The sequence below is a fragment of the Aphanomyces invadans genome (genome assembly GCF_000520115.1).
Source record: "Aphanomyces invadans strain NJM9701 unplaced genomic scaffold supercont1.10, whole genome shotgun sequence".
Taxonomy (NCBI): domain Eukaryota; phylum Oomycota; class Saprolegniomycetes; order Saprolegniales; family Verrucalvaceae; genus Aphanomyces; species Aphanomyces invadans.
In genome coordinates this window covers 401,471-423,930 of record NW_008580155.1, presented here as the reverse complement: position 1 = coordinate 423,930, position 22,460 = coordinate 401,471, and the positions used below count along the sequence as shown (strand labels likewise).

General features: G+C 53.1%; 12 protein-coding genes across 14 annotated transcripts; 5 read left to right on the top strand and 7 right to left on the bottom strand.

Annotated features, from left to right (window-relative positions):
* Nucleotides 1-2,707: 2,707 nt before the first annotated feature.
* H310_05777 (hypothetical protein) lies at nt 2,708-3,890 on the bottom strand. The gene has a single exon (XM_008870595.1). The coding sequence runs from the start codon at nt 3,853-3,855 to the stop codon at nt 2,938-2,940; it is 918 nt and encodes a 305-aa protein (XP_008868817.1). The 5' UTR covers nt 3,856-3,890; the 3' UTR covers nt 2,708-2,937.
* A 154-nt stretch (nt 3,891-4,044) lies between these two features.
* Nucleotides 4,045-5,415, bottom strand: H310_05776. 2 transcript variants are annotated; one of them, XM_008870593.1, is made up of 3 exons: nt 5,093-5,415; nt 4,665-5,043; nt 4,045-4,611 (listed from the first exon to the last, which is right to left on the bottom strand). In XM_008870593.1, the coding sequence occupies exons 1-3, from the start codon at nt 5,334-5,336 to the stop codon at nt 4,524-4,526; spliced, it is 711 nt and encodes a 236-aa protein (XP_008868815.1). In that variant the 5' UTR covers nt 5,337-5,415; the 3' UTR covers nt 4,045-4,523. The 2 variants fall into 2 exon arrangements, with proteins under 2 accessions (XP_008868815.1, XP_008868816.1); XM_008870594.1 differs by having other exon boundaries at nt 4,045-5,043.
* Nucleotides 5,416-5,496: 81 nt separating this feature from the next.
* On the top strand, nt 5,497-6,148 carry H310_05775 (hypothetical protein). The gene is made up of 2 exons (XM_008870592.1): nt 5,497-5,657; nt 5,716-6,148. Exons 1-2 carry the CDS (start codon nt 5,514-5,516, stop codon nt 6,043-6,045), a joined length of 474 nt encoding a protein of 157 aa, XP_008868814.1. The 5' UTR covers nt 5,497-5,513; the 3' UTR covers nt 6,046-6,148.
* An 867-nt stretch (nt 6,149-7,015) lies between these two features.
* Nucleotides 7,016-7,551, top strand: H310_05774 (hypothetical protein). The gene has a single exon (XM_008870591.1). It carries the CDS (start codon nt 7,068-7,070, stop codon nt 7,449-7,451), a length of 384 nt encoding a protein of 127 aa, XP_008868813.1. The 5' UTR covers nt 7,016-7,067; the 3' UTR covers nt 7,452-7,551.
* Nucleotides 7,050-9,394, bottom strand: H310_05773 (hypothetical protein). Its single transcript, XM_008870590.1, has 5 exons — nt 8,681-9,394; nt 8,372-8,632; nt 7,811-8,316; nt 7,631-7,759; nt 7,050-7,571 (listed from the first exon to the last, which is right to left on the bottom strand). Exons 1-5 carry the CDS (start codon nt 9,351-9,353, stop codon nt 7,491-7,493), a joined length of 1,650 nt encoding a protein of 549 aa, XP_008868812.1. The 5' UTR covers nt 9,354-9,394; the 3' UTR covers nt 7,050-7,490.
* A 961-nt stretch (nt 9,395-10,355) lies between these two features.
* On the top strand, nt 10,356-11,249 carry H310_05772 (hypothetical protein). The gene is made up of 2 exons (XM_008870589.1): nt 10,356-10,804; nt 10,854-11,249. Exons 1-2 carry the CDS (start codon nt 10,387-10,389, stop codon nt 11,144-11,146), a joined length of 711 nt encoding a protein of 236 aa, XP_008868811.1. The 5' UTR covers nt 10,356-10,386; the 3' UTR covers nt 11,147-11,249.
* H310_05771 (hypothetical protein) lies at nt 11,096-14,065 on the bottom strand. Its single transcript, XM_008870588.1, has 2 exons — nt 13,208-14,065; nt 11,096-13,151 (listed from the first exon to the last, which is right to left on the bottom strand). The coding sequence occupies exons 1-2, from the start codon at nt 14,030-14,032 to the stop codon at nt 11,232-11,234; spliced, it is 2,745 nt and encodes a 914-aa protein (XP_008868810.1). The 5' UTR covers nt 14,033-14,065; the 3' UTR covers nt 11,096-11,231.
* A 538-nt stretch (nt 14,066-14,603) lies between these two features.
* On the bottom strand, nt 14,604-15,387 carry H310_05770 (hypothetical protein). The gene is made up of 4 exons (XM_008870587.1): nt 15,330-15,387; nt 15,172-15,274; nt 14,929-15,109; nt 14,604-14,870 (listed from the first exon to the last, which is right to left on the bottom strand). The coding sequence occupies exons 1-4, from the start codon at nt 15,362-15,364 to the stop codon at nt 14,719-14,721; spliced, it is 471 nt and encodes a 156-aa protein (XP_008868809.1). The 5' UTR covers nt 15,365-15,387; the 3' UTR covers nt 14,604-14,718.
* A 183-nt stretch (nt 15,388-15,570) lies between these two features.
* H310_05769 (60S ribosomal protein L11) lies at nt 15,571-16,598 on the top strand. The gene is made up of 3 exons (XM_008870586.1): nt 15,571-15,648; nt 15,695-15,839; nt 16,134-16,598. Exons 1-3 carry the CDS (start codon nt 15,646-15,648, stop codon nt 16,502-16,504), a joined length of 519 nt encoding a protein of 172 aa, XP_008868808.1. The 5' UTR covers nt 15,571-15,645; the 3' UTR covers nt 16,505-16,598.
* Nucleotides 16,599-19,976: 3,378 nt separating this feature from the next.
* Nucleotides 19,977-20,438, bottom strand: H310_05768 (hypothetical protein). The gene is made up of 2 exons (XM_008870585.1): nt 20,267-20,438; nt 19,977-20,216 (listed from the first exon to the last, which is right to left on the bottom strand). The coding sequence occupies exons 1-2, from the start codon at nt 20,375-20,377 to the stop codon at nt 20,040-20,042; spliced, it is 288 nt and encodes a 95-aa protein (XP_008868807.1). The 5' UTR covers nt 20,378-20,438; the 3' UTR covers nt 19,977-20,039.
* A 99-nt stretch (nt 20,439-20,537) lies between these two features.
* On the top strand, nt 20,538-21,357 carry H310_05767. 2 transcript variants are annotated; one of them, XM_008870583.1, is made up of 5 exons: nt 20,538-20,621; nt 20,680-20,757; nt 20,813-20,917; nt 20,963-21,020; nt 21,073-21,357. In XM_008870583.1, the coding sequence occupies exons 1-5, from the start codon at nt 20,556-20,558 to the stop codon at nt 21,192-21,194; spliced, it is 429 nt and encodes a 142-aa protein (XP_008868805.1). In that variant the 5' UTR covers nt 20,538-20,555; the 3' UTR covers nt 21,195-21,357. The 2 variants fall into 2 exon arrangements, with proteins under 2 accessions (XP_008868805.1, XP_008868806.1); XM_008870584.1 differs by having other exon boundaries at nt 20,963-21,357.
* Nucleotides 21,316-22,331, bottom strand: H310_05766 (hypothetical protein). Its single transcript, XM_008870582.1, has 5 exons — nt 22,081-22,331; nt 21,991-22,028; nt 21,683-21,940; nt 21,545-21,639; nt 21,316-21,497 (listed from the first exon to the last, which is right to left on the bottom strand). Exons 1-5 carry the CDS (start codon nt 22,258-22,260, stop codon nt 21,454-21,456), a joined length of 615 nt encoding a protein of 204 aa, XP_008868804.1. The 5' UTR covers nt 22,261-22,331; the 3' UTR covers nt 21,316-21,453.
* Between the last annotated feature and the right edge of the window lie 129 nt (nt 22,332-22,460).

The following is a 22,460-nucleotide window of genomic DNA, read 5'->3' as shown; positions in this document are numbered from 1 at the left end:
ATCCACAACCACCCCATGCTCCGCACGCACGGCACGATGGAGGCAGTTCTCACGCACCTGATACGATTTTCATGCACCGTCGCCATCACAATGCCACTGAAAGCTGACTTTGGACCCATGCCCAATTCCGCGTGTTACTGTACATGTGGACCTCAGTTTCTACCTCATGCAATTAGCCAATCCGAACTCAATGCAACGCCCCTAAGATGGCTACGTCGCAGTCGAAACTATTTAATGCGCCTTGACTGCTTGCCCCGAGTCCAACCGCTCTGAGCAGCAATAACAGCTCCAAAGCAACTCATTAGTCTGGATTTTTCGAGGACAACATTTTGGACATTAGTCGAGTGAACCCCTCTCCGGCGTGGCCACATGCCTCCTCTGAGCTCATGGCGCTGTGGACACAACTGGTTGCGGGCTACCAGTACAAGGTGAAACATGTGCGAGCGGGTGAGCCGCACATCACCTCAATGATGGAACTAGTGCCCCTACAGCGGTCAACACAAGTGCGTCGGCTCTTGCAACTTCCATCTACTCTGAACGGCGAACGCGCCAGATTCCAAGCGATCTTGCGTCGGCATGGCCAACACCCATCGCATTTCTGGATGAATTATCCCACACACTGATTGGTCAATACTGTGGCTGCGAAGCTACCTTTCATTTGATTTTCCCATTTCTATTACCACATGCTGTACAGCAGAGAATCCAATAAGTTGATAGAACTGTAGGATTAAAAGTCACATACACCCTAATATACAGTACACTGAATAATGACCGAGATATTTCCAATATCTCCTTCGCTTTGATCAAATGTGCTTAGCCGATCAATCTGACCCACCATGAACATGAAGTCCAAAATCCTAATTCAGTCCCAATTCATGTAGTTTATTAAATAATCATTGGCTTAATGCACTCATATTGTATCATCAACGAGCCAAGTAGGAGCACAATACCTTGTGCTTTGGCAAATTAACATTACGATAGGCATGAATTGCTCTAACGATACATTCTTTTCCAAATATCGTATTCAACATCTAACTTTGACGAACAATCCATGTCTCGGATTATTGGCATCGACGACGTGTCGCAGAAGACTCATGAACGTATCAAACCCTCCGAAGCGAATGTGGTAAAGGCTTTGAATACGTCAACCTTTCTCCATGCCTTTGTCGATGAAAAGGATTGTCGTAGAAGGCCAAGTCGTTTGTTTAATCCGGAAAGTGAGGATTGTGACACGTTTGATACTACTCCGATCCACGTAAAGTGTCCACTATCAAAATTGGAAACATTCCAGTTGAGTTGTCACTTCTACTTTCATTGGCTAAAATTATGCATTACATGATATATATTGGTAGAAACTCCAACAACAAGACCATGACTTGACACACACGGCTCCATCCGCAGGCATTGCGTTTCAAATTACGAACAGTTGCCTGCGCATCCTCGACAGCAGCGACGAAGTTCCGATTCAAGCCTCCTGCAACATCGAGTCCACGCCGTGCATTGCGTATAACGACTTCTGGGTATGTAGGGCAATGCGCAAAAAGGTGAATCAATGTCGGCGGTGGTGGCTGCTGAACCAAGACGTCGTGCCGATGCGCAGGTGAACTCTGAATATAGTTCGCCCATAATTGCCAATTGATGTCTTGAGACCTGTAGGAGGAACCATGCAGCTCACGCAGTCTTGTCTTCAGTGTCAGCAGGCTTGCCATCGACGAGGCTCCAGCTCGATCCGACTCGGCGGGCTCAAGCAACGTTTTGGTGACAAGTAGCCAGTCTGCTTTCGATGTCACATTGTTGGAGTAGCAATGAATGAAGAGAAATACGTCCTTCCCCATCCAACGTTGTAGAATTTGTGTCGTCAAGCTTGCAACATCTTGCGTCTTCTTGTTCGGTGGGTACATGAGCACGAAGCGGTCAATGCAACTTGTTGTCGACGCAGTCAGAGGTGACCATGTTGGGATGCGATGTGATTGTGTGTCTGTCGAGTGCTGGAATATGACTTCACGTTTCAGGTGGCGCATTGCAATTTGACAGATGCTGTCCACCACTTCATCCACCGTCGACGCTTGGACCAACACAGTATCAAGGCTGAACCCAGACGACTGATCCCTGAAGTTACAAACGCTTGGAACACAACGGAAGCTGAATAAGTGGCATGCACTCTCGACCACTTCGTGCGTGATGTCGGCGGTGCTTGTCATGGAATGTCGTGTGTGTGATGCCGTTGCTTTTGGTGGTTGGGCACAGTATGTTTTCTAAACACGTAGGAAACACCTGGATTTGATCCATTTGGTTTTTGTATGGCGTCAGTTGTGACGTCAATTGTGCTGCGTCAAAAATATTGACGCAGCACTCTAGTTTTCAACTGACGCAACAAATACAGTTGTTAAACTTCTTTTTTCAAAATTTTTAAATCAATAATCTTTGTTTAATAATTTCTTTTTCGCATAAAATATTTTTTTGAGATAATCGGGCTTGAACTGATAACAATATATTTGAAAAACATATATCGTGAAATACATTTTATACATCTTATTTATCTAAAGGAGACACTAAAGCAATATTACATGATCCAAATAGATCTGCAAACATTGCAAAAAAAATTAGTCCAATAATAGATTCTTTTTATATATTAGCACCCGAAGGTTTAAGAATTGGATTAAGTTTCATATATTTATATTGGAAAAATTATGCATATTCATTCTCTTTTTAATTTTTTTGAATAGTTGAATTAATATAGAATAAAGATGATACAATTGTCACATATACGATCTGACTGAAAGTGATGTTTACAGTTACATGTCCATGTTGGTTGTCACCCACGCAGCAGCACCAGTGATCCGCACTCGAAACAGAAAAGCTATGTTATGACCAAGCAGTGTCTGCGAACAATACACAGCGCCGCCCACGTGTGAGAGAGCTGGCCATGATGCCAGTTTACATGGCAGCGTAGTCTCCTCCTTGGGCTTCGACATCGTGGGGCGGGTCGCTGAAAATTTCGGCCTCGCGGTGTTGGTCCTTTTGCTTCTTCCAGATGAAGAAACCCACAGCACCTGCCGCTGCGAGAGAACCGACAACAATGCCAGCAATCGCGCCGCCAGACAGACCTGTCTTTGTGGCAGCAGAGGACCCATTGGCGTTGCTAGACGTGGTCGAACCCGAGGCGGGAGCGGCTGTCGACGCAGACCCCGCACCCCCGTTGGCAGAGCCGCCGTTCGTGCCAGAAGTACCACTGTTCAAGCCAGAGCTGCCGCCGTTCGAGCCGGGCACACCTCCGTTGTCGGGGATAGGGATGGTTGCCGCTGGGGCTGGCCCTGCCGTTTCTGCCACGACGGGGTTCTGGTACGTCGTCGGCGACGGCGTTGGCTTCGTGGTCGGGTATGTCGTCGGCGCTGGGGTCGGGTATGTCGTCGGCTTGGTGGTCGTCGTGGGTTTCACCGTCGTGGTAGGCCGGATTTCATAGCCCGTGCACTTCGCCGTCGGCATGAGTTTGTAGCCACCGCAGGTGTGGCAGCTTTGTTTCTTGCATTGGGTGCACGATGACTTGGGCATGAGCTTGTACCCGATGCACCTCGTGCAGTCCTGGACCGTGTCGTCAATGTCCGACGCCTCGCATAGCTTGGGGCAGCGCGCATTCGGCATCATGCCGAAGCAGGGTTTCTTGATCAAGTAAAAGAACTCGCTTTGCGCCTTTTCACCGAGCGCGAAGCGTCCGGTGTTGCTTTCAAACACGGTCGCACCCAGACGCGCTTGGTTACGGAGAAACATGGTCGGCATGTCACCTTTCGTGCCGTAACTCGACGTGACGACGCAGGTGCTGAGCACGGTCGCAAACAGTCCAAACCAGCCTCGCATGAAGATCGAGTCGCCCAACAACAAATTCAAAAGTGCCTCCGCAGCGTGTGGGGGCGCGCGCCGTTTCGCCAAATAATCGGCACCAACCCGAACTGCTCGCGGTGCCACGCACCCAATCCCATGCAGCGACCTTTCGGTCGAAACCGACGCCGCTTCGCGCGGCTCCCCCGTCATTGGCGTGCCAGAATAGCCAGGCCAACGCGGTGTAACCTCTCCTCCTTTCGAAACCTCTGCATGGACGGGTTGTCCTGGAAGCATTCGATCGGGGTGGCATGCTTGAAGCAGTCCACCGTGGGTGTTGAGGGCTTGGAACGGACACTGGCCTGAACCATCTCAACTCCGATCCTATTGAGCCAGGCACTGGTCTCTGACCTATCCATTCGCCAACGAAATGTTCTGGCAAATCATGGAATCAACTCTGCGCTGCGAGCAAGGGACCGCATGTCGATCGCTCACGTGCCTGCGGCAATTACCAGGCACCGCCGCTCATCCTGATCTTCCATCTGAACGCGCGGATGGCTCGACGCGCCACGAGAATCATATCTTTCGCCTCGAATCGTTGTGAACCTCGACGAATCTGTTGAGCGAAGGAAGAAGATGCGATAAGGACTGTTGATAGATTGAACACACGACCTAGAAGCATTTCCGTGTGGCACGCAACAATGGTCTCACACAAAAGGAATGCCGCTGAACGTGCGCGCCTTGTACGGCGGGTACTGTGTTGGAAAGAACTCGTGTAGGAGTTCTTCTTCGTATCTACACAACGTCGTCTGTCCACACCACGATGACAAGGCGATAGGACAACTTACGGGATCCGATCCTTGAAGAAGCTCCACGATGCTGCTGTGTACGCGACCGTGCACACCGGATTACATAAAAAGACCTGGCTCCCAATGCTCCAGTAGAACCAGCCAAAGTACGACGGGTGCCGAATGTACTTGTACACGCCGTGCGTGACCAGCGTGTGCTCCTTTCGCTTGGCAACTTCGATGCGGTGGCTGAAGTTGGACTTGGCTGTCCACATTGCGCCGACGCGGAAGCTCGCACCCATCACGATGAGGAAGAGACCGATCGTTGCGACTTGGTGGAGGTATTTGCGCTCGGGAAAGAAGTACGACTCGAGCCAGAACTCGACGCATCCCGCGGCGAGGGCCAAGTGATATGCATCGCTGTGATTCAACAGGAATGCTACAACCACGTGCCGGTGAGCTCGAATGTGTGAGTGACGCACACGTACATTCGTAGCTGACAAACCCTGGCTTGAACGCGGCCGTGCTGATGAACTCAGAGAAGTGGAAGAATGCCAGGCAGACGACGTACAAGGACCACTGAATCACCGCATGTCTGTACACCCAGTCGTCGGTCCACCAGCACGCCCACACGAAGAGACAAATGTGCAATGCCATGACGAACCCCAGACCGAAACCAGCAACAGCCACCTTCCCCAGGCCTACGTCGGAAGTGAATTGGATCGACACCATCGTGAACGCCGTCGGAGGTGGGCGTCACTTGCGCCGATCGGAGCGCGGTGGACACACGCCGCAAGTGTGTTTGCCTGCAACACCATTGAAGTACGATTGAAACGTATAAAGTTCGATTCAGTTAAGTATGGTTCTGTGAAACTGCCGTGGAAAATTTCCTGATCGACACATCTTGCGATGGCTGAACCGGCAGCGCCTCGAGACTCGTCGGCGGGAGAGTCGGAGGGGCCCGCGGTGCATGGAAACACGACAGTGGAAAAGAAAGTAGCCCATGTGGTGCATCAAGACTCGCTGGACGGGGAAGAAGAGGCTGTCGCAGCGGTATTGTTCGCATCGAAAGGTCGATGGGGTAAACGTACGCTGAGCCTGGTTAATGTAGGCATACTATTGGGACAACGAGAACACAGCGACGTATGTCGACATTGGCACGAAGGCATGGGACTGGACTCGATGGACGGGCGCCAAGGTATTCTCGGGCCTCGAGTTTGGCGGGGAAGTCGTCGCGACGTTTTTTGGTCTGACCCGATCGAAGTACGACTGGATCTTGGAAACGAAGGAGCGCGAAGACCAAGACCGCGCGTTGCGGCAGCTGGAGAAACGCCAAAGGAAGCAGCTTCGCTTGATGGAAATGCTCGCGGAAGAAAAGCGAAAGCTGCACGAGTTGGAGAACGGCGCAATCGTGACCCACAATAGCGACATTTTGTTGTGATGAAAAGAATTACTGCGTTTCGTCGGGGTGTTGAGTCGGCAACATTCGAGATGGAGGAGTTAGGCGACGAATCAACGGAGAGAGTTCGGCTTGGCAACGCAGCTCGGCGATTTCGTGCTCGAGCTGGCGTATCGTATCTTGATAATGGAGCTCACTTGTCACGGCAACGGAATCAATAATGCGAAAGATGTACCCCACTCGAAACACGACCAGAAGGCCAACAACGTCTCGCCCTTTCCAACCATGCAGTAGAATGCTAATCGTGAATGTTGCCAAGATGATGGCAGCATCAAACGAATGTAACCAATCGTGGCAATAATGTGTCCATCCCAGGAACACGAGCTTTGCCACGACCTCGACCACGAACAGTGACAAGATCGCGAGGGATATGTGACTTAGAAGTGCGGCGACTTCAACTGCGGTAGAACGTTGGGGACGTCGTTCATCCTCACAGCTGGATGAGAGAGTGACCAGCGTCAATGACAGCTCCCCAACGACACAGGCAAAGTCCACCACCAAGAGGGCGAGAAACACGACATGAAGCATGCGGGAGCGGAGAAAGGTCGTGCATTTCTCTCGGATCGCTGGCATCGCCCCTTCATGGGGAGAGCTTCCTTGTGCCATGGGTGGATGCATGATGGGAACTGACACTTTAGAATGCGCGCAAATTTCATGCCAAAACCAGGTATTCTCATCCAGGCACCCTATTTTATGGTGCATCAATGTCGTACTTAACAAACAATGTGTTCATTTACAACATTGATGTGGTGTCAACGGTTCAATAACGGTTTGATTTCATTTTAAATCCTTTATATTAAATTGCTCTGGGGAGCACCCCTTAATGTCAACTTGTTGACTCTCTAATGTACGAAATCAAACGTACCTGTGAGAGCTGAGTTGAATTTTATTCATGGGAGATAATATAGTCTATTCAACTTTATACAAGAGTGTAAATTAGTAAAGTACGAATTCACGAAGTCGGCGGCGTGAGCTCCATAAACGCAGTTTTCCTCCGCTGCCCAATGGCCACCCCTCACTTTGGTCCTGCGGTTCAAGATTTGCCTCCCAAGGGCGGCTTCCGCCCGCTTCGCTTCGCCCGCGGCGTACCAGAGGTCCGTGGACCTCCCGGCTGGTCGATGTTCGCGGCATGCTTTGCTGTGACGTCGTTTGGGTTTTACATGGTCGGGCAACAAAACCAGGAGGTTCGCGCGTTGCGCCGCGAAGTCCGTGAACGCCGCATTGCGATGCTGCCGTTCTTACAAGCGGAAGAAGACATTGAGTTTCTGCAAAACGAAGCGCACTACTTGGAACAAGAGAAGGAGCGCATGAAGAACGTGCCAGGGTGGAAGGTCGGCGAGTCGGTATACCATTCCAAGAAGTGGCAGATCCCGCTGTATGCCCAGTAAAGCAATGCCCACTCGGTGCGAATCAATTGCTTATTAGCGTTAACCGTCGTGTGCAAACAATTCCGCCAACACGTCGTAATTGATATTCTTCGACTTGCTGCGCTGCTTGGTTTGCAAAGTCTACAGCGAGAACTCCGCCATGAGCACCACCACGAACGACTGTCTTCCGATCCACGTACATAAATAGCATGTTGCGCTGTCTCGGGGAGCGGCATCTCGGCCAAGTCGTCGGCGGATGTCACCGTTTTGGGTCGCTTGGGCTTTTTTCGCTTCACCTGCTGCGAATCCAAGTACTTTTCCTTCTCCGCCTGACCCATCATCATGAGCCATTCGGACTAAGGATGCATCTACGCATCTACCTGACTTTTCAGATATTCGGCATGGATAGTCTCCCACAGCTTGGTCTTGGATGCGGCCTCGGACTCGGTCAAGATCATCGCGTCGATCTCAGCGTCGTCGATGTCATCGCCGTCCACGTCGTCGATCGGCAGTGGTCGTTTTGCAGAGGCTTCCGGCGTTGCTGACGGCGCGAGTGCTGTGGTTTCTTCTTCGATGCTGTCGGCTAGCTCCTGCTCCAACGTGGCAAAGAGCGCCGCATCGGCTCGCTGCTTGTTAAGCCACCGCCGTCCCCGTCTCTGGACAGAGTCCACGAGCAACTGGGCAGACCGCCGCGACGCGTTCGAGAGCAACGTGGCATTGGCATCTTGAAAGCCATAGTCGTCTTCTTCGTCGGCTTCAAGCAGTGCGATGGGCGTGCCATTCGAAGCACCGTGTGCGTGGGAGTTGCTGCCTTTACCCTGGTTCGTCGATGCCTCATGCCACTGGTGTTCGATGCGGCGGGTCCACTGCGCGTCATCCACAGAGTCTAAGGTTACATGAGCTTCTGTCCATCCGCCATCAACATGACAGGTGCTCCATACCTTCGCCAGCTTTGAGCAGCAACGTCTGCATCGCCTCGCGCTCGCGGTTCTTGGAGAAGCAAGGCGGGTCGCACTCGAGGAGTTGGATCTCGACTTTTCCCATTTGGTCGAACGTGAGCTGGCCCATGGGCGTGACGGCAAACTCGGACAGCCGCTTCTTCAGTGTGTTTTCGCCAATGCTAACGATCTCGGCGACCTCGGAGAGTGTGCACAGCACGTTGTGCGACCGAGCAGCGATCAAGAGAGCAGCTCCACAAATACCTACGATCGAGATGGAGATTGAGCTGCAGGGCGGCAAAGCGGGCGTACCTGACGGTCGTCGGCCAGTCTCCATCCAGTCGCGCTTCATGGATGATACTAACCGCAATGCTGTGATGGCAACGACGTGCATCTGCGACCCGAGTGAAAGCTGCGACGCGAAACGATGGATGTATAGCGATGGGTCGATCAATGGAATGCTGAGCTGGAGGAGACGGCAAAATTTCAGAAACACCGCGCCGAGTTGGAAGACTGAGATCTGGAGCTTGTCGCTGAAGTCGATGAGCAAGTGTGGCGACTTCTCCCTTCTACACACCACGTACAGGCAGGCCGCAACGATCGTCTGCCACCTTCGGCCATGTGTAAAATTGCGTTGCAGGGCGAGCCCAAAGAGTCGATCCGCGCTCTCGACGTAGTGTTCACCGAGTCGCAGCATCCCCGCGACTTGCTTGATTCGTCTTCGACCAGTCGCTAAAGTTGCTGCTCGACTCTCGGAATCGTAGTGCTTACCACCGAGACCAATGTTTGTGCTGACCTTGGTAGCGTTCCCTGACACAATCTGACCGATCACAGAATGTGCACCGCCACTCTCCGAGAACTCGACGGCCGACACAATCATGTTCGCTTCCACGACGGTACCGCATGAGACGCACACAGATTCCCCGCTTGCCTCATGCGTGTCAATTTCTGTGCATTGACATGTTGGACACACGAGGCGTCCCATGTTGGTGCGAGAAACTTATGCGTCGGCGACTTTTGTTGGCAGCGTGTTGGAGTAGTACACTAATTGCCGTTCCAATTGGGTCCAAAATAGTGTGTGCTACCACGTACCAGTGAAACCGCTGCTACGTCTTACACTAAATATTAGTTTATAACACTATTTATATGTTGTCGAGGGTTCAGTCCAACTAGACGAGATTTGATTGGTCGATCAGTCGCTTCGCGCGCAGTTTCAAAAATGCCGCGCCACCGCCGACTGCCGAATCACTGAAGGACGTGCGCATTGGAGGTGTTCCCGTCTTACATGCTGCCTGTGCATACATCGGATGATTCATGCATAAGGTAACGCAACACAGCCACGAAGCGACTTCGCGTTCACTGGACAACTGCTTCCCCTGCACTGTCCTTGCGTGAAAGCTCGGTAGACATATGAAGCGGCATCTTGAAGATCGTCAACCCAATTCTTCAAGTGAGGTACCCGGTCCATGCCTCGTGGCCTGCTTTATATTGTGGCTCGTGAAAGCTTGTAGACACCTCATTGTGAGTCGGTAGCCGTTGATGCGTCCCCTCTGAACGTTGTAGCTCGACCGCAACGGTCGACGAAGTCAAAACCTCAGGTGCTGCGGGTCAAAGCATCTCGCACTGCGAAGATCTTGTGCACAGTTAGAACCAACGACTACGTCCCTTGACTGGGCTTAGATGGAATCACTAGCCCTCTGGCCCAAACTTTATTCCGCCCTCATGCATCTTCCATCACCGCCACGTTCCCGACCTATTGATAGATTCTCCAGCATTTTACCTTCATGTTGGCTTGTTCGGCACTTGCCCGCAGACACACCTGTCAGAGACTTTGTGTGTACAAGCACCTCTGGTTGCTCTTCCTTGTCACTTCCACGGGCGGCATCATGGACTTGGCGCGCTTGCTGTTCGTTCAATGTTGTTCCTTCAAGCCAACTTTATCCGGTTCGGGTCAAGTATCCGGATTTCTCTGGGCAGATCCCAACAACTCGGCCACTCACGCACGACCTCTGATCAAGATGACGGAAGTACGAAGAAGCAAGCGCCTCGCGGGAAGTGCCATGCCTACCGCCAAGGACTCCCCGGTGAAGCGAACCAAGAAGGGCATTCCTGCGAAGAAGGGCGCCAAGAAGGCTGCTGACGCGGACGACGAAAACGTTGGCAAAACGAACGACGCCGCCGTCGCTGTACCGGAGGACAAGAAAGAACCGGAAGGCGAGACTCATGCCGTTGATGCCGAAACCGAAATGGCAAATACTGCTGCAGAGGATAAGGGACCTTCCAAGACCCTGAAAGTTGGGGACGTCGTGCCGAACGTGGCGCTCAAAAACGAAGACGATGTGGAAGTGAATGTGCATGACCTTGTCAAGGAAAAGGGAGCGGTGTTCTTTATGTTTCCCAGGGCTGATACTCCAGGGTGCACCAAGCAAGCATGCGGTACGTATCACTTTTGCCTGCACGATGTGTCCTCATGCCGATCTCGTAGGCTTCCGCGACGAGTACGAGAAGTTTAAGGCTGCAGGGTACAACGTGTTTGCTCTCAGTGGCGACAGCCCCAAGGCATTGAACAAGTGGAAGGTAAAGAAGGAACTGCCATATAAGTTGCTCTCGGACCCGGCGCATGCGTTGATTGCGCCGTTTGGGAGTTCAAAGCCTGGGAAGAAGGTGCAGCGATCACATGTCATCGTTGCGACTGGAGGCGCTGTCGTCGACATCCAGGGCCAAGTATCGCCTTTGGACAGCGTCGACAAGTCTGTCGCGTTTGTGACCAAGACCTAAGAAGCCCCCCTCGCACCACCACCGCATCTTTCGCCATCGTTCCATTGTGAATCCATCTCGAGTCTGTGTATTTGCTTCGACGAGTTCATTTCTGCCGTTTTCGACTACCCGAGTCCGCCTTTTGTTCCTGTGCGACTTCGCGCTTCTTGAACGGGTTCACAAACGTTGACGCGGTGGGTTTCGACGGGGGTTTTGCGACTGGGTCTGTCGGGGCTGTGGAAGTTTGTGGCGAGGTCGCATTTCGAGACATGATGGGGATACGTGAAGGAGGACGCAATGAGGAACTGCCCGCGGTGGGAGGCCGCCGCTCCATCGAGGTCGGGGCTGCAGCGTCGACTTCAATACTGGGCCGAGTATCGATGGGAAACAGCGAGTCTTGAAGTTGCTGCAACCTCGACTGCAATTCGCGCAGTCCAAAATGAGTCGCGATTTGTTGCGCAATCGCATGCGACTTTTCCAACGACAGGCATGTGGCCAAGTCGTAGGCTTTCTGCACATCGTCCGATGCACACATGGCCTTGACCCGAAGAAGGATAGCCTTGTCCGCGGCGGCTTGACGAGGCACCACGTAGTCGATAGGGTCGGAAGGGTTCATGGTAGCAGCATTGTGGGCGGCCCACAGCGCGTCGTCTTCAACCTTTTCGTACGCCCATGTGGACAGAACAGGGCGATGGTGGCGCGGAAGCTGCAATGGCTGGTCCAGTACCTTGGGCAGGAAGTATACCGTGCCATCGCGAATGCCAACGCAAAAGATCGGACCATGCGTGTGGCTTGGTTGGACGAGCGGCATCCATTGAAGCCCGACCAAACTGCTCAGTGCAAATACCGTGCCCGTCCCGGCTTGCACGAAAAACAGCACCCCAAGGTCGTTGAAACCGACCCATTCGACTGCCGGTGCAGCCACCGTCAATGGGGTCGATGGAGGGTTCGTCGGCGGCATCACCCCCTCCGCAACCTTTTGAACGCGAGGCAACGATGCCTGAATGGTGTAGACGGCGTAGTGCAGTTCGGCAGAGCTAGTCGCGTACAAGACGGCAAGCTTCCCGCTGCGATGACTTGCCATGGATACAATGCGGCCCGACAACGCAAAAATTGCAAGGAGTATGCCCCCCATCGAGTACACGCGAACAAAGTGAGTCGAGCTCGCAACGAAGCAAAAGGACCCAGCAGTAGTGACGCATACGACGTCTTCGCCGTCGGGGAGCGAGACATGCCATGAACTACTCGAGTTCCATGACTCAATGGCGCGGTAGGTGACAACGGCAGGCATGTCGTCCTGTGTCGGCGCGGCGAAGATCGCCCCAACATCGTCAAAGTCGGCCATCGTCAAGTTGTACGTGTCATGGAACTTGAACCCGCGCTTCGACTTATCGTTAAATCGGAGCACAATCAGCGGCGTTTGGTCTGCCGACGAGAGCGCTTCAATGTCGCCGAGTAAGTTCCACGCAAGAAGAATCACAGGTCCTTGCAGGACCGCGCCAGGTTGGAAAGTCGCCTGGACTTGCTGCACGTAGTGCTGGCCAGCAGCGGAAGACATTGGCACAACGGAAGAGTTGAGGAGGGGGGCGTCCATGGCAGCTTGCGTCGCAGAGGCATCCAGGTCATCCTCGTCGTCCGGAACCGTCGCTTCATGCAGAACGGCCATATCTGGGTCAAACCCAAAACTGCGCTTGATGGCGTTCACTTGTTCTTCTTCGTCCACAATAGCATCATCGGCTGAGGCAGGTACAGTGATGGATGTTGCGCCTGGGGGCTCTTTCAATGAAGGGGCAGGATTGGCGGCGATGGCAGCCACCTGTGGTAGGGCGATGACAACCGTCGAACTGCTGGCGGCAGTTGGAGGGGGATGAGTTGAGGGTACAACGTTCGAGGCATGCCCAAGCGACCCCGACGTCATGAGCACTGCAAAGCTGTTGGCGTCAACGAGCCATGAGAGCGCAATCACGTTGTCGTCGCATTCGAAGCTTGCCACGACGGCTTGTGACGCCACTTCCCACACAAAAATCTACAACGCGTATGAGTCGTCAGGCCGTCGATCGGTAGACATGAAGGTGATCGTGCCTGTTTCGCCATGGACGCTGCGGCTACGTACTTTCCGTTCGGGGAGAACGCAATGACGTTCACGTCCGAGTTGAACACGCCTTCAAACGATGGAAACACAAGCTTGCTCGACAACGTCCACGTTCCGCGCTCGTAGAGTCCGACCGTGTTCATGCGCATAGGGGTAGCCAAGAGCGACCCGGCCTCCGGCTGCCACGCGACGCGCGCCAACACGTCATCGTTGGACATCCCTTGCTGATACTGAATCGGAATGCTGCCCGACGCGTTGACTTCACCCGTGTCGCCATCAACATTGGAAATATCGAACAGTTTCACCGTGTTGTCGGATGCTGCCGTCGCCACGTACGTTTCCAGAGGATCGATGGCGATGCTTTTCACAGGTTCCTTATGTCCTTCCAGCACAAGGACGCGCTCCATGTTGGCACGGAGAACGATGCGGCTTCGCAAGTCTTCACTCACCACCGCCACGTATGACTTGGAACTCGAAATGTACTTGATTTCTTCCGTGCATCGAAGGTAGCATCCCTCAAACGTCGCCTTGGCACCAAGGCTGTAGCGGTTCAACAAGTAATTGTCCGATGAAGCCACAAATACATCGCGACTACTTCCGTCGCTTGATGTCGTCGCGCTCACACTGATTGACGGAACTGTTCCGTCATCAGTCACAATGCGCATCGACTTGATCTCCTTCATTTCCTTCATATCTGTAAAGCAAACGTACCCGTCTTCGCCGCAAGTTACAGCAATTCCATTGGGGAGGATATCCAGGTCGCCGATGCCCGGCGGGTGCACGGAGAACGACGCGAGCGTGCGGAAGGAGCTCATGTTGTCGCGGCCCCAAAATATCTCTGCCCAAACTACTTACGCACGCTTTCACAGCGCGCGCGCAAGGCTTCCCTCCAAAATCCACCAATAGGAAGTCTTTTCAAAGTTTTAAATACTTAGATGAGTTTAGACATCATGAATTCCACCAATCAAATTTTAAAGAATAGGTTGCCATGAAAACCTGACTAAATAAAGAATAAGCGACGGAGGTCTGCCAATGAAAAGCCGATGCGACAGGTTGAAAGAGCCACTGCTTGTGCACCATGTGCGGCGGCGGTGGACGAGGGTGGACTGTGGGAGCGGGAGGTTTGACGACGCTCCGCGCCACCTCCACGGACGGATCAAGACCCCTCCGGCGTTTTCAGCGGCTCCTATTCACGATAGTGACCAGAACGTTGCCCCTCCCAACTGAAGAGTGGAGTCGCGACGTTCTTGTACGCCCAGGTCGTGGACGTACTCAAAGGAATCAGACTCGAAACATGAAGTATGTCCATGAAAACAATCCTCAGTCCATTCGGAGATGAGATCAGGCACAGGAAAATGTACGACAAGTTGGATGTGAAAAGCAGCCATGGACTGGGGCCTCCGTTGCGGCTCAATGAAACTCGTACGTTCGTCGCATGCCCTGCCAAGATGTGTTGAAATACTATGTATGATTATGTTGATTGGGATGCTGGACGACGACTCTACTCCGCCGTGCGGTGCTTTTTCGACTTTTTCGACTTCTTCTTGGCTGGACTACCATCCATTGCAGGGGAGGGCTCTGTGGCGACGACGTCTCGTTTTTTAGGAACTTCCACCGTCTCGACAAGTGAGAAGCTCCGAGCAAAGGGTTTGCCTGGGGAGATGACGATGACCACGCAAGGACTCTGTCGACATGGGTCATCGTGCCTCACCTGGTACAAAGTTCTGGCTGTTCTTCTTGTCAGGGACGAGGTTGATGACTTGGGAGTACAGGTGGGTATCACTCGACGTGAGCTTGAACTGTTTCGTGGCGCCTTGCACGGGAACTTCAATCGTTGCTCGTTTGTCTTTTGGCAACTTGATCGTCACGCCATGCAGGACGGACGCATCCTCCTGTACCATCGCATTCCATCAGCAATCTCATCCATCATGCAAATCTTCCATTCGCTTCGTACGTTCTTGGGAATACGAAAGAACCACAACTCCTTGTTTTCCAGACAACTCTTTGTGATGGATCCACCTGTGACGCTTTCAAAGCCAGGCGGCAATACGAATTCCCTACACACACGCATCAGCCGCCATCCGCAGCAGAGCGTCAACGTCGTGCGCATACTCTTCCGAATCGCTGCCGCTGCCGCCGTCCGACATGGTCAAAGTATCGACGATTGGCGCAAAGCGGTACCGTTTCAACGAGCGCTGATTGGCTGGTACATCCTCGTCTGTGATTGGTGGAGACATTACAAGGATCATGATTGAATGGAATTAATATCCTTCTCTTGCATTTAGTAAAGGCAATAAAACGTTTGCAATTAAATTTGACGCCAGATGAAAATACAACAAATAGCTCGTTTTGACTGGTTGCGGCAGCCACTGGCGCTGTGACGACGGAGGTGCGGTGGCCATTTTGGTAAAATCTCCTCAAGGGCACCATGGTGAGTGCGCCGTGCGAGGGGCATGCCGGAACTGATGTGTGTATAGAGCAACGACAAGAACAACGTCATGCGCGAAATCAAAGTGGAAAAGTTGGTGATCAACTGTTGCGTGGGGGAATCCGGCGATAAGTTGACCCGCGCTGCCCGCGTGTTGGAACAACTGACTGGCCAAAAGCCCTTGTACTCGAAGGGTATGAACTGACCTTCGAACGTACCGAGAGAACACAGTGCCCTAACCGGCCCGTTCTCGGCCACCAACTTCATGCAGACGAGTTCGTTTCGAACGACTCTTGCAAAGAGGTGTGCTTCTCTGGTCGGAGCCTTTCTGGGTGACCACCGATGGTGGTTCCATCCCCGATTGCGCGTCCTATGACTCGTTCAGTTCCTTCTTCTTGCGAGACGCCCGTTCCCAACGACGACTTGTCCTGCATGACGTTGGTGGAGGTACCCTCGTCTGCCCGAGTCTAATGGATGCCCCTGTTTAGCTCGCTACACCGTGCGTACCTTCGGTATCCGCCGTAACGAAAAGATCTCGTGCCACGTCACCGTCCGCGGTGAAAAGGCCTTGGAAATCTTGGACCGCGGCCTCAAGGTCAAGGAATACGAGTTGAAGAAGCGCAACTTTTCCGACACGGGCAACTTTGGCTTTGGTATCGAAGAACACATCGATTTGGGTATCAAGTACGATCCCTCGACCGGCATTTACGGCATGGACTTCTTCGTCGTGTTGACCCGCGCTGGTATGCGTGTGTCCCGCCGCAAGTTGCGCCAAACCCGCGTCGGTGCCCCCCACCGCCTTCGCAAGCAAGACGCGATGAACTGGTTCACCACCAAGTACGAAGGGCTTATCATGTAAATTGGACTTGGTCCGTTTGCGCCAGACCACCGCCGTGTAGTTCTCTTAACCAACAAGCACTTGAGGAGCTAGTCGGTCTTCTATCGTGTCCACAGCGTTGTGCAGTTTTTGTTGCATGGCCATCGAGTAGGGTTCCCGAGCTTTGTCAAGTCGTCGATGCATAGGATGCACCTGGTGCACTTCATGTGCCATTGACTAATCCACGGATCGTGTGAGCGTCCGGCGCAGCGGTGCCGTGGACCGGAGGGCTACTGTGAGGCACCTGCGAACGGTAGTCTTTGATGCTCGACATAGCGATCATCACGTAAGCGCTCATGCCCACCTACCTCAGATCGAAAATCATCTGTAACATAGCAGGAAAGACATACTAAGTAGAACCCATCCAGTGGATGTGAGATGGAGGGATCTGGATTGTTCGGGAAACGGGGGGCTGCCTCGTTCGTTCAAGTGTGTCAGGCTGAGCTTGGTTGTGTCGATCCACAGCATCAGGTTGGACGTTGTTGCTAGCTTTCCTGTTGGATTCAAGAATCGCCGGTGTGCGGACCAACGACGCCAGATTTGGAAAGTGAATCGACGCTCATGATGTTGCTACACTCACAATCATCGTCGTGGGCCATTCCCTGTCGCTGCGCTTCGAGCAGAGGGTCCTCTTCCGAAATCATCATTTCATCCCATCGGCAATAAAGACCAGCCACGTATTTGGACGCTCAAGAACGAGAAAATCAAGGCGTTGTCGGTCTGCTGCGAGTGCCACATTGGAGGGACGTGTCAAATCGACGGCGTGCATTCAAGGCGTTGGCAGAGCCCTGTCCTCCCACCGTCGTTGTGATGATTTCCCGAAGATGAGACGAAGATGCTTCGTGGCTGTGGAATGGCGCCGAGTCGCCGCTGTGGATGGCGACTCCACGCCCAAACTCCTGGTCCGAATGATAAGAGTGGATTGTCTTGCGTTACCATGGGCCATCAATGATACGATGGCCTTGGTGACATGCGCGAGATCGACCAAGTCGACCCCGATTGCGCTGGGTGCTGCGCCGCCGACCATACACCAAACCACTCCACATGTGCTAGCAACTATCGTCTACCTGTCAAACGATGGCGCCCCCACCGCACTTAGAGGCGCTAACTAGCTCAATTCGCAAGGGCATTGCGACCGTGAGCGGCACAGGCCCACAGAAGCTCATCATGCTCTTCAGCAATTGTTGCCCTTACCCTGCGACTTTTCTTGTCAAGGGTGCTGCCCCTCTGTTCTTGGACACGATCGCAATGAATCCTCGAGTGCATGCGTGTCCTTGTGTTTGAGGGGGCTGAGCGCGCTGTTGGTGGCAGTGGGGGCAGCGTGCTGGATCATGAAGGGGGCAAACTTGACCGTTCTCGACGTCGTCCACGGTTATGATCCTCGTCTTGCAAGAGCTACACTTGCTACCACTTGAAAGCATTTACGTTGTGAGGAACGTCATGTTTGGGAACGTCGCAGCGACCTGCATGACACGGACGTTCGCATGCGCCCGAACGACCTCCACAAAGGAACCGACTTCGACTGTGTGCAGCCTTGTTGGGGAATTATCTCGATTATGCGGCACACACAACTGCGCCATCGATTCACGCCGATGAACTTGGTGCGATTTGTAGATTTATCTCGGAGTGGTGACGCGTCGAGGCGGCATGGAGTTGACGTTGCATCATGAGGTCGTGGTGGAGTCGCGATGCTCTGGATTGTTTTTCGAGGGGTGGCACGAAGCGAGTGCAATAACGGCCTGGTCGAGTGGCGATGGATGCGCATGCTGCCGAGCTACATCGTCGTGAGTTTGGTGAAGTGCAAAGTACAAGTGACAGCCATGGAGTGTGAATTACACGGACGTCCCGCCGTAACACAAGTCGATGGCCTCCTCGACGTCTTGGCTGCCATGGACGAAACTTCCGAGTCGATTTGGATCACTGGCGAGTGCCATGACGACGACCTTGCTAACATTGTACTCGTCACAAACTGCGGGTTCGAGTCGTGATGCGTCGGATGCAGCGATCATAAGCAGAACATCTACCCGTCCATCTCGCCATCCATGCCTTGTCAACCTCCTTGGTGCGACCCTCTCTGGGTTGGCACGCACGTGCTTATAGTCGCCTCAAACAGCCTCCATTCACTGCACAGTCGACGTGCGGCAAGCCGTCCTCGCAAGGTACTGGGACCATACCACACGATCATGACTCTCGGTGCGTGGTACGTTCGCGCGAGCGTCGTCTTGAGCGTCCTTCCATCGTTGGTCGCGACCTATCCATCGACAAGCACCTTCTTGATGGCAATCTTTGGAGGTATTGCGCTTGAAAATGGGTGTTTTGCCTCAAATTTGCCAGTCATGGGGGCGGATCCGTTTGGAAATTCCCACCAGCCAGCGATGCAGCGCTTCTTCAGTCAATTCTTCTTTGGGCTGCCTCCTCGCGTTCTCTTGTCTTGCGTACACGAACGGCGACATTTTGCAGCACACTGACGGGCACTTCGCTACGTCCATGTCTTGCACACCGTCTTGATGATGGGAGGGGTGGAAATGTTTGCTACCCAATCGAGCAGGTGCGACGCAATCTCACGATCCCCCCCCCCTTCCCGTCTGTCATGGTAAAATAGTCGTAGCGGCGGTGCAAAGCAGCCACCGATCCGAGGGGCGTTCGCCGGGCTTGGCGCTGTGTCCATCGTGGGGGTTAGTCTCAGATTGTCAAAGGGGACATCCCTGGCGCGTACATTAGGGTGCACCCGACCCTGACCAACTCCGAAAAGGCCGACTTGACTCGAATCCTTCGGGTCCTCCCGTTTGCGAGCTCTTACATTGTCTATGTGGTGGTGTTTGGTCACTCGTCGCCAACTTCCAGTAGGTCGTCCAGCAGTGCGACCTCCGCCGAAGTAGCGGCCGCGAAGCGCTGCAGGTCCCCGGGTCCGCCATCACTGTTTTGAGCATTGTGGGGAGTGCTCGTCGGTCTCCTCGATCTCGATCACTTGGTACATAATCGTATGGCATGCATCGTGCACTTGGCGCTTGGAATATCCGCAACCTGTCGTGCATACGTGTATCCAAGCGTGCATACGTGTATCCAAGCGATGCATGGCTCCGACGAGGCAAGCATCTTCGTTCGAGAGGGTGCTAGCTGGGTATGCCTTGTGCTTTGTGGCTATGGTTTGGACTGGCCTCGTCGATGTCGTGGCGCGTCAGGGTTCCTTGACCTGGGCGACGGTCTTGGCGATGTGGTCGACCTGGGCAAGAGTCACATCCCCCATCTGCCGAATGGAATCGTCGTCTTGATGGCGAGATGTGCACTGGGAACGACGTAACGGACAGCCCCGACGACGATGGCAACCTGTCCTTTCGTTCGCAAATCTGGTCGCACTGAGCACTTGCAAGCAGAAGAGATTCTGCCACCAACGTCGTGATGCTCTGAAGGCAGATGTGGATGCAATGTCGTGGTCGCGCGGTTGCTATGCCGCCTCTCCGCAACTGGGTTTGCTGTTGAGCCCAAATAGACAATGGAGGCGAAGACTGGACATGCATTACTCGAAGCGTTTGACCCACTCTGGTCGCGTGGCAGGGTCGCCTCGCATGACGCGGTCGGTGAATTCGTCGCTCTTGACTTTACCCTCGCTGCTGTCTGAAGCAGGTCGCAGGAGATCCATGATCTTGGCTCGGTTCTTCCTCTGTCGATCGATGTCGTCCTTGTACTTGGCCTCCTACACACCCATCCTCAAATGTCGACAAACGAAGATCTCCCCTCACGTACCAACATTGCCCGCTGATCGTCTTCGCTCTGAGGCTTGAACACGGCAAGTGCAATCGCTGTTGGGACGGTGAGCATGATGCCCCAGTGCACAAGCATCTTGTAGATTTTCATGGGCAACGTATGGCGTCGGCGATGGCGGCGATGGCCGAAGGATGGAAACTATGTGGAAGCGTGCACCAGTGATTGGTTGAATTTTGGAGCTTTGATTGGCCTAAATTGAGCAATAATTCAGAGAAAGAGATTGCACCTTCGTCAATTTCTTGAAAAACCAGTCAAATTGCAGGTTGACATGATGCTGGCAGCCACCATGTCGAGGCGGTTGTCGACCAAGTCGCCGTTGGTAGAGATTTCACGAGTACGAGTCATCATGGCCTCGATTCGCACCAATTAAAGGAGCGGAATTGTCGATTTAGGTTCCTCGCACGGCGTCGTGGTCACTCGAAGACTTGCACCGCCATCCAAACCAACACGACGTCCTCACACGAGAGAGCGTGCGTTGCATGCTGCGGCGTGGGGGATGTCGCTTGGATTCTGACCACTTTGTAGTTTTTGAATCTCGCCGAGCTTTCTCATTTGTACATTCCCGACGACAAGCTGCCCAAGTTGATGTCCGAAGTCGAGGCGATCATCCAGTGCACCCGCGTCATTCAGGTTTGAAACAGTTCCAGCCAATTCGATTCACTCGCTATTGCGCAGGAAGCCACAGTACATGCCAACGTGCACGACGTGTATTCCAAGAACAGCTTTGGCCAAGGTACACACACCACATCTCCGTTGTGTTGCTACTGGTCTTCTGTACGCTGTAGTACCCGCGGCCCCGTTGCGCGAAGACGTCGTCACCGAAGGCAACTGCCCTGACCAAGTGCTTGCCAACGCATCGACAAAGCACGGGTATTTCTTTCAAGTTCCGAAAGTCCTCGAGGAGTAATGCCATCATCTTGGCATCTCGAACGAGCCTGGCATGATGTGTGTGTTGCAATGAATTCAATTTGGGCGATCTACACCTAATTTGGGTTTCCGACGCAGAGACGTCAATGGATCCCATCGTTTATATGCACGTTAAATAGTTTAACGTCGTTTTAAACTTTCCATTTCAGTGTGCATTTTCATGCCGTCGCAGTAAAACGTAAGTATTTTGAGTGCGCAGAAACTAGTTTAGGTAGTGTGCATTTGGGCGCTCCCATCGCTTATGCCTTGAACACACCTTGGTCTGCCAAGTACTCTTCGACATCTGCATGCGCGTCACGACAGCAGTCCGTCGAACATGAAAAATCGTACCTTCCACGCGGGTGTTGAGCCCCTTGAGCTTGTTCAGCGTGAGCATTTGAGTCGCCAAGTTGCCATCTTTGTACATGAACAGCGTCGGCAAGTTGCTGCAACGCTGTGTGAGGTCAAATCAAAGAGCAGTGGGCGTACCGAGCGGGCCAGTTCTCGACACATACTTGGGACTGAATGGACACGAACTTGACGTCGCGGTGACGACTGGCAATCACGCGTAATATTTGGTCCATCAACTTGCATGCTTCCACGCTGTTTTCCCATAGATACGCGACGACCCAGCAGTTCTTGCTCGCTTCGGTGACTTCACGAGTCCATTCATCTTTCGAGATAGGCCGAACGTCACCAAACACGTTGCGCGCCATTTGCGCCTTCATCTCGGCAATACGTTTGTCCCTTGAACCAACGATTGAATGTAAACGCACAAGACATAGCGTGAACCATACCGAATACGTTGCAGCTCTTGATCTTCGTCGTAATCGTCCTAGCAGCATTACGTCAGACGTGGCGAACGCATTCGACGTACCAATGCCTACCTCCATCTCGTCGAGTTCATCCAACGTCGCCTTCTCGCGGGGATCAGTCTCATCTTCGCTCTCGTACTGCTCCTCTTCAGTCACCTTTGTCTTGGGCGCAATGATACCCTTTTTGATCAAGATGTCTTCCCATTCCGTTGTCTCGCCCGTCCCCACGTACGTCTTACTGCCGCGGTTCATCCTTGTTGTCTGCCGGCAAGTCCGAGTTTGAACCCTTCGTCGCTCTGGTGCACTCGGCGCCGTCGTCCACGACTGACAAATGTTGTGACGTATTAATATGAAATATTTATTTCTATCTTGCTCGTATTATGGGATGTGATATTTTAGTATAATGCATCTGGGTTGGAATGTCAACCAGCCTACTGCATCCGGATAATGTT